The 9,921-nt window shown below is 39.3% G+C and overlaps 1 protein-coding gene across 5 annotated transcripts in view; it reads right to left on the bottom strand.

The window, feature by feature from the left end:
- Positions 1-5,593: 5,593 nt before the first annotated feature.
- Positions 5,594-9,921, bottom strand: part of TRAPPC8 (trafficking protein particle complex subunit 8) — an 83,070-nt gene continuing 78,742 nt past the window's right edge. For all 5 annotated transcript variants that reach the window (XM_058692419.1, XM_058692421.1, XM_058692422.1 and 2 more), the window contains 2 exons: positions 7,569-7,658; positions 5,594-6,636 (listed from right to left, as the gene is read on the bottom strand). In XM_058692419.1, the coding sequence (XP_058548402.1) occupies positions 6,402-6,636; positions 7,569-7,658 (325 nt within the window). In that variant the 3' untranslated portion in view covers positions 5,594-6,401. The remainder of the gene's footprint in view (positions 6,637-7,568; positions 7,659-9,921) is intronic.

Here is a 9,921-nt window from a genome sequence, read left to right as displayed (position 1 = left end):
GTCCATAATCCAAAAATGTCTACCAAAACCTTTCAAAAAAAAATTTTTTTTTAACGTTTATTTATTTTTGAGACAGAGAGAGACAGAGCATGAACAGGGGAGGGGCAGAGAGAGAGGGAGACACAGAATCTGAAACAGGCTCCAGGCTCTGAGCTGTCAGCACAGAGCCCGACGCAGGGCTCGAACTCACAGATCGTGAGATCATGACCTGAGCCGAAGTCGGACGCTTAACCGACCAAGCCACCCAGGCGCCCCCCAAAACCTTTCAAATATCAGTTATCTCACTTAGCAGTAGTGAGTTTAATCAACGTAAGGTGATTGATATAAGTGGTGTTCAAGATATGCATATTGGCCAGAGATATTCTACAAGGTCCTCCATGCTTACATGAAGACGGTTTAAGGAACTAGATAGGCCAGTAGCCTATACCCCTTGGAGGGCTAAAATTCAGTCCTGGTTATGGCCACTAAGTATCAAGAAATTCTGTCACTTGATTCCAATCTGAAGATTAGCTGAATCTTTGCCACTCACCATCACATCTGAATTGAGTAAACATCTTAATTTTTTTTTTAACATTTATTAACTTTTGAGAGACTAGGCGTGAGTGGGGGAGGGGCAGAGAGCGAGGGAGACACAGAATCTGCAGGCTCCAGGCTCTGAGCTGTCAGCACAGAGCCCAACGTGGGGCTCGAACTTACTGACCAAAGAGATCATGACCTGAGCTGAAGTCAGATGCCCAACTGACTGAGCCACCCAGGTACCCCAAGAATTGAGTAAACATTTCTGCCAAAATGCAGGGAGCTAGAACTTCTCCAGCATCTAGGAAGGAGTCTTTATGGCTGCTTTGTGAATTGCAGTACTTATGTGTAGCAGAATTCACTGTAACATGTCAACCAGCAAATAACCTGAGAGGAAGGAAAGCTGAGGCTGATATGAACACACATCCCGGTGAGCCTGGAACAGACCCAGTTTATGCCTGTTTGTCCCACTGAAATTAACAGCGCCCCCTTTCACTCTCAAAATACCTCATTTTCAGTGAAAACCCATGTGGCTATCCTATTTATAGCTCTCATCTACCTATGCCTAGTATTTGTGAATGGCAAAACTGACAACGTCAAAAGCTACTAAGAGTTAATAGTTAGGATGATCAATGGCCAAGAAATAGTAAAGTTGACAGGCAAGCTGGGATTGAACATCAACCACAGCCTAATTGTTTACTTTAACTAATTGAGCATAAGAGCTATTGTAAACTGAATTTTTATTTCAATATCCTTAAGTAGAAAACTAATCTTTGAACAATTTGCCATATTTTAGGGGCTTATGGTTAAAAAAACTGGCCTAGCCACCTAGAACTTTTAAAGAATAATATTTCTATGATGTGACTAAAAATTAGATAGAAACAAACTTGATAAAAAAAACAGTGCTTTGCAGGCTCCCTACGGCAATGTTTCCTAAAGTGTGGTGGACAGGCCCCCTCATTAGCTTCAGGACTTGTTAAAAACCACAAGATTAAAAAAAATTTTTTTAATGTTTATTTATTTTTGAGAGAGAGAGAGAGAGAGAGAACAGGGGAGGGGCGGAGAGAGAGGGAGACACAGAATCTGAAGCAGGCTCCAGGCTCTGAGCTGTCAGCACAGAGCCCAATCTGGGGTTCAAACTCATAAACTGTGAGATCATGACCTGAGCAGATGCTTAACTGAATGAGCCACCCACATGCCCAAAACCACAAGATTTAAAAACAATAAACAAACAAACCTCAACAACAAAAACAAGATTCCACACTCAAACCAAACCAACAAAATTGGTCTAGGCAGGTAGACCATCGATTTCTGGGGAAGTAGTATATGGAATTCCATTTTTAGTAGTGACCAATGATTATGCCCATACACTTTGAGAACTGTTGCCCTATTGAGTCCTCAAGTCTGGAATATTCCATAAGACACCTTAGCTCTTGGCTAACTACAATATAGAACTTCTTTATGTCTATGCCCATACCCAGAGGTCTGCTGGTAAATGTTTATCAACTTACAGGAAAAAAGTTTCTAAGCAGATATTAAGTCTTTGCAGCACAATTTACAAATAATAAAATATGTAATATTCTGTATTATAAATTCTATATAGCTCACTGATCCTCACAGAAGGCTTTTGTTGAGTTTTGCCAAACTCTTACACAACTAACTTATGTTGCAATCAACAAATGAGAATAATTCCAATATGAGTGTTGGTTGATATTTTTGTTTACATTGAGGAAGAGGAAAGTGAGAAGACATGCCATGCCGGGTCCTCACCTGATGCTGTTCATCAATGACATGAGCAACTTCTTTGCTGATCTGGATAGTAGTTTTCAGATTCTGGAGGGATATTTCCTCAAATATTTGTGCTATTCATAATGTAACAGCTACCTGAATGCAACACTTTTAACCTACATTATTATATTCCCCATTGTTCTCTGAGAACTAAACAGCAAAAATCAATACATCAAGTCCTAATGTGTAGCATCTGATGCCCCTGGGGTAAATATTCCCACTATGGATAATTTCAAACTTCACCAGAGCAAGACGACATTGAATGCAGAGTCAGGAACAGATGAGCAGTAGCCTAAGACCCATAAGTGCTTTGTTTTGTTTTGAGAGAGGGAGCATGTGCTCGACTGGAGAGGGGCAGGAGAGAGAGAATCTCAAGCAGGCTTCACATTCCGTGCGGAACCCAACATGTGGCTTGATCCTACAACCCTGGGATCTTGACCTGAGCCTAAATCAAGAGTCAGGTGCTCGACTGACTAAGCCACCCAGGCGACCCCCTGCAACCCTAACAGAAATTGCTCTGTGGCCAGGTTTTGAATCTTCAAAGTTACTGAATCTGGAAAATGAGGTATTTTGATCTCTCCTCACTTTTGTGCAGTTCCCCCTAGAAGGTTGCTGGGATACATACTAGAATAAACTGTGGCAACCGCCGAAAGCAGAGGGGCTGAGGTTCCACCTGCTTCAGACTTGGCTGAGCCTGGCTCCCTCTGGCCCACAACACAGCCCATCCTCCTTCAATTACAGAGGCCAGCCTTGGAAAGAGCTCCTCCTCTTCCTTTACTGCGTGTATCAGGGTTTTGTGGTAAAATTCTGTGAGTTGCCGGTCCCAGTCAAATGACACTCTCCTCTGGTTAGTGAGTTATTTTGAAACCAGACTTTCTAATCAACAGATAATAGCCTTGAAATAATCCTCCTGGAATGTTTGCTGAACTAACACATACCATTCAAATGCAAAAAACGAACTGGGGAGGGGGGTGCCTTTCACAAAAGCATCTAATTCTCAGATGTGTCCCTTCCTCCCACCAAGTACAGCATAATTAATTCAACAGCTAAGGAAGTGCAAACTGTTGGTTAGTAAAGCTGACTTCTATCACAGCTTAAAGATCAAAACAGAAACCTGGGGAGGAGGGGGGAAACACAGGACATGCAAACTCTTCTGAGGCCCAAAACTACAGCCCAATAACCCTGGAAACAAGCAATGGGATATTATCAAACAGCGCTGACCCTAGCAAAAGCATCAGATGGATCAAGTTTCTCTTTGGCTCCTCCAATCCCCGCCCCCACCCCTGCACCTCCCACCAGCACTCCTCACCTTCCTTCTAGGCACTGTTCCTGTGTTCCCTGCCACCGGGAGCCGAGACCTGCTCTTACAAGCAGCCTGACGAATCTTACCGATTTGGTTATTACGGCACTCACAGGTTATTTGCATTTTAATGGAGTCTTCTGGAAATCAGGCCTAAGGGCGTGAAACTTAATGAAAAAATTTCTGTTGAGATTGAAAGTTCTTTGAGCTGCACAAGCCTCATAATACTCAATACTCTCCTAAGTAGCCAACTGATAAGGTTATTCCCGTTTCCTTAGCTGCCTGATGAATGGACCCTGTTTCTTGCTGCTCCTAAGAGGCCCCACTGCAAAGCCTGTCATCAGAGCTCCATCTGCCAGATCTCCTGTTGAGTACTTAAAAAAATTTTTTTAACGTTTATTTTTGAGAGAGACAGTGCGTGAGCAGGGGAGGGGCAGAGAAAGAGGGAGATACAGAACCTCAAGCAGGCTCCAGGCTGTCGGCACAGAGCCTGACGCGTGGCTCAAACTCAAGAACTGTGAGATCACGACCTGAGCCGAAGTCGGACACTTAACCAAGCCTGAGCCACCCAGGTGCCTCTCTTGCTGAGTACTTTTGCAGTGAGGGTAGACATTGTTTGAGAGTGACTTCCGCTGGCCCTTAACCCCTGTGTTCTCTTGGCTCCTTTCCACAGTTCCTTCTGGATTCCTGTCTTCCCCACCTCCACTCTCTACAAAGGCTTGTAGTAGATGCTTGAGACAGTTTGCTGCAATTCAGTGCTAGATTCTCCATGTACAGATAATTTCAAGTTAGTAGTATTCTCTGTCTAGTTATGCTAAAAGTAGGAGTTGGGTGCGGCTTCACTTGCTCTTCTTGATTTGTATACTTAATTGCAGAATGAAGGGAAAGGTGAAGATTTAGGTAGACATCATTATCCTAGGGCCACCTGGAAATAAACTCTCTGGTTTTGTCTTAAAATATGTTTCATTTCCATTCTTGAAAGTATTCTTGCTGAGTTTAAACTCTGGCTTAGCAGTTAGTTTCTTTCAGCCCTTTGAAGATACCCCCCCCCCCTTTTCTGATTTCCATTATTTTTATTCCGAGGTATGCTATCAGTTATGCTACCAATTGTCTTCTGTATTCAAGATTGTATTCCCCTTTTCTTTAATTCCCAGCATTTTCACTACGTGGCATCCAGATATAGGCTTCTTTATATTTCTGTTGTTTGGGATTTACTAAACCACTTGAATCTGTAATTTGGTGTTCATCTTGGAAAATTCTCAGAGATTCTCTTCAAATACCACTTCTGCCCTACCCTCTCTCTCCTCCTTCTGGGACTCCAGATAAACATAAAATTTTCTCACTGAACCCAGTAGGTCCCTTAGTTTCTTGTGCCTATTTTCCAAATACTGTCTCCTTGCTTCAGAAGTTCCGATGATTTCTCATGACCTGTATTTGTTTCAAAATATGTCAAACATAAGGCTCTGTGCATCGGCTGCTTCTTCCTAAGTAGATAAACACTCCCAAGGCAAAGTAGTCTCAAATGTTGGTCTCTCCCCTCTAGACTTTCTTCTAGATTTTGGTCCACTAATAACTGACTATACTGTTAACACTTTGTTTTTTGTAAGAGGTTTTCTTCTCTTTTGTCTAGAGTCTACTTTTCTTCAGCAGGAAGGCTAATCACCTCGTCTACCATACCCAGCATCAGAGTCTGCAATGTGGTTATTTTCAATAGTTCAGTAGGCATGATCTTCCTTTCTCCCAGGATATTAAAGAATTCTCCAAATTTGTAACTGGGTGTCAGACATGACATATTTAAAGACAAAATTTGTTTGCTCATGTAAACATGGCCACCAAGGACTACTGGAACAAAGCCTTGTACTTCATGTTTGGAAACAAGGCTTTCTCAGGAAACTAGTTTGTCCTGCTATAATTAATATGGTTAGCACTCATTTTAAATAAAGAATATATTATGTCCTCAGAATTAAAAAAAGGCATCTAATAAATCTATACAGTGAATAGCATGTCTTTATTCTATTTACATTTGTTATAAATATAATACATTTTTGAAAAGCTTATTTTTAATTAACTTGAGATTCATATTTTAAACAGATCAACTCAAATGTTAAAGTTACATAATAAAGAATATGATAATTTAAATGACAAAAAATCTCATATTGTGAAATAGTGCACCCTATACTGAGATGAATGAGGAAAAAAAAGTCAAACTCCTTTCAAAACTATATTCAAAGCATCAGAAAAAATTTTTTTCTTTTTACAAAGTTATGTATAAGCCATAGGAACCACCAGATACTGAAGTATGAAGACTCTATAACCAAAGTTCAAAATGTATTTTAGAGAATTGTGTGAAGCAAGACAGGAAAATCCGTATTTAACACTCTATAGAACTTCACAGTAAAGCTGGAATTTATAGACTAATGGCTTAACAGGAGTATCACCAACAAGGCCTTTCCTTCCTCAAAATCATCTGGTAATATTCATATACCATCAATATGTTGTAACAGCAGACTTAGACACTGGTTTTTAAGACAGGGCTTAATAAGGTGCGTGGCTATGTTGAAATTCCGTATTATGAGCATGTAAATTATTACCAGGGTTTAAAGAAATACAAAAAAAGAATATGAGTATTCTCAGTCCAACGTGCTTTGCATCATCAACAGATTGACAAGTCGAAAGTATTTTGCAGTGACCCGACACCAACCTCCATAACAAGTTAGGTATAACAAATACTGCTGTTAAAACCCATTCAGTAAAATAAAACTGATTCTTGTGGATTTCAGTACAAATTTGCAAGTCATCACACATTATTGATGATGATCAGGGCAGGCATGGAGTTCTGCTGACTCGTTTCAAACACTGTAACTTGGTCCGATAACTTGGCAAATACCCTAGGTGTTCCAAGGTTATAAACACCTGTATGGACAAAGCATGCCTTCAGCTGCAAACTGTGAATCTCCTGGCTTTTAAGCTGAAGTTTATATTGTGTTTGTCCAAGCCATGTAAATGATCCATGGATTTCCAATGCTTCTGGACTATGTGGGAGAAGGAAAATGGTAAGTTGAAGGGTTTTATAAAAATTTCCCCCAAGTCTCAGTAACACATCCCTTTCATCTAGCAATTCTACTTCTAGAAACTTTTTCATGAAGCCAACTGTTTCTTAATAACAACAATGACAACAGCTAGTATTACTATTGCTCTAATAGTCAACATTTATTAATAGTTACTATGTTGTAGGCACAAGCATTATTGCATTTAATGCTCACAACAGCAGGTGGGAAATAATGGAACCTGATTTCAAACCTCAGCTTTTAACCAATTGGTTATCTGTACCTAAAAAAAAATTCATATACAGGAATGCTTATAATACTGAAACCATTTATAATGCTGAAAAATGGAACCCAGTATCTACCAATAAGGCATCAATTTATGACACACATAATCATACATAGGACGTGTCTGGATTCCATACAGCTGCCCCAGATCCTATTTGGAGTTAGTTTATACAGTAGTAATCCGTTCACGTTTCATATTACTTTTCCAAAAATCCAAAAATTTCTGAATTCCAAAAAGCATCTAGCCTTGAGGTATCAGATATGGAAGTATGTACCTGTATTTTTGGGGTATTATTTTACAATCATACACGCACAAAAAAAAAACCTTAAAAAAACTTCTATCACAAACTTGCTGATATTCAATTTTAGAGTTTTTTATCACCAACAAACTTTTCTGAAAAACTCTGTCTCCAATCAAAACAATTTGCTGCTTTTGGAAACTGCTTGTTATTTTATCACTATTGTAATGCTGAGACAACCCTCTGTAAGTCTTCTGTAACATTTCTGTAAAACCAAACACCCAGGGCATGCCTGAATAAACTTTCTCTATCCACATTAGGTAATTATATCCATAAATTGTTCTCAAATCAATCTTAAGCCACAAAACAATCTTGCACTAAATACATCTTTACCTTGTTGTTTTATGCCGAAGATCAACTATTACATCAACATCAGCCTTAGAACAATTGGAAAGTAAAAGGGTGACTGGTACTAAACAAAGGCTGTGGAAGAAAAATGAAAAGGTTAAGCTGTGTATTTTCTTTTTTAAATCAGCTATCTTGAAAATAACACTTAAGAATACCTAACAGTCTCCTTAAAACTAATTAGATTCAAGTAGGGAAAAAAACTGAGTTCCAAAATCACTCAAGACAAATTATTTGTGTATATAAGAAAAACCTGTTACTACAATACTTGCATACTAAATCCCAGAATATATACATCCACAAAACCATCTTATTTCCATTTATTATAGCTACTACTAAAAAACAACAACAACAACAACAACAACAACAACAACAACAACAAAAAACACCCAAGTGTTTCTAAGTGGTTATTTCTCAAAATGAAAAACAAAAGTAAAACTCAGATCAATGAAGAAAAAAATAAATCATGAAAATGCCAACAACTAATCCTGTTCTCTTTACGTTTCTTGAAAGTTACTTTATTTTGGGAACTTGGACTAGATTGACATTTGCTTTTCTACCAAATTTGCATAAAAGCCATTGTGTTACAGAGAATATGAAAATTCTTTCTATAGAACAAATTATGAGGAAAGCCTTTTTAAGTGGACACATTTTCTCAGGTAACCTAGTTTCTCCTATCACTTTAGAATTAATAAATTACTAAAGTATTACTAAGCACAGAAAGGACAGGCAGTGACAGAAGAGGATATATGAATAGACTGGTGTTATGTTCAAATCAAGAATATAATAAATGGACATAACCTGGGCACAAATGAAGCCTGCTTACATACTAGTATTAATATTTTATTCTATAAACACAAAGAATAAAGAGATAGTAAAAACTAGGTGTGCCTGGGTGGCTCAGTTGGTTAAGTGTCCAACTCTTTTTTTTTTTTTTTTTTAATGTTTATTTATTTTTTAGAGAGACAAATGCAGAATGCAAGTGGGCTGGGGTTGGGGCAGAGAGAGAGGGAGGCACAGAATCCGAAGCAGTCTCCAGGCTCCGAGCTGTCAGCACGGAGCCTGACGCGGGGCTCGAACTCATGAGCTGTGAGATCATGACCTGAGTTGAAGTCGGCGCTCAACTGACTGAGCCACCCAGGCGGCCCAAGTGTCCAACTCTTGAGTTCGGCTCAGGTCATGATCTCATGGTCTCTCTCATGCAGAGCCTGCTTCGAATTCTCCCTCTCCTCTCTCTCTCTCTCTGCCCCTCTCCCTGCTCCCTTTCTCTCAAAATTAATTAATTAATTAAAAAAAAAAAAAACACTTTATACTAATAGTCTTTGAAAAATGCTAATCTGATGAGGCACAAACAGTCCCTAGAGACCAAACTGCTGACAACTATCCCCCCACCACCAAATTTAGCATTAATAAAAGCATACTACAGTTTGACTAAGGTTCAAATATCTACTCAATAATTCTGTACCTCAGTTTTCTCAACTGCAAACTAGGAACAATAATTGTACCTACCTCTTGGGTTTGTTATGATGATTAGGTGAGATCAAATGTGCTAAGTGCTGAGAATAATGCTCAAAAGCTCCATAAACAATGTCTAATGTGACTTCTTATTTTCAAAACTATGGCAGCTAAACCCAGTGTTTCACCTCTGTTATCTCTGGTCAAATATTCTTCCTCATATTCTTGTTCCTGTATGATCCGTGTGCTACTGCCATAACCAAACCTCCTGCTGTCGCATTCCCTCCCACATTTCTATGTTACATTAAGAACACTCCCCTAGACCCTTAATCTCTATGTTTCTATATCTTGCTTTAACTGAAATTTGGCTGAATACACGGCTTCCTCTACAGTCCTCTCAACATTAGATGCTGTGTTTCTTCCAACAGCTTCCATATCTCGGGTCAGAATGTATCATTAATGTAGTTCTCAATGCCACTTCTTGATGATTTCTTCCTCCTACCCCTTCTGTCAAAACATCCATTTTTTGGTCATATTACTCCATGGTTTTTAATCTTTTTTTATGTCCTCATACTAAAATACTAAAACCAAAAATAGTAACTCAATACAGCAGATTCTTTGGGGGAGGGAGAAAGGATGAGTATTTTGAAATATCTGAGGTAAAGATGAGGGAACCATCTGCTTGACCTCCCACCTCCCATTCATCTTACACGTCTGGGAAGCAGAGGCATACCACCTACGTGAGAGACACTGCTCGAAGGCTTCTCTTCCAGATCGTCTACTGGCTTCAGTTAAAAGCTTCAGCAGGAATTTGCTTTCTTCTTTTCAATCCTGACAACTTTACTAAGTAGATAACTCCTTCGACACCTTCCCAAATTCTTACCAC

This window comes from Neofelis nebulosa, chromosome 11 (genome assembly GCF_028018385.1).
Source record: "Neofelis nebulosa isolate mNeoNeb1 chromosome 11, mNeoNeb1.pri, whole genome shotgun sequence".
Lineage (NCBI taxonomy): Eukaryota > Metazoa > Chordata > Mammalia > Carnivora > Felidae > Neofelis > Neofelis nebulosa.
Note: the sequence above shows the minus strand (reverse complement) of the source record. Positions and strands in the feature narration are given on the sequence as shown.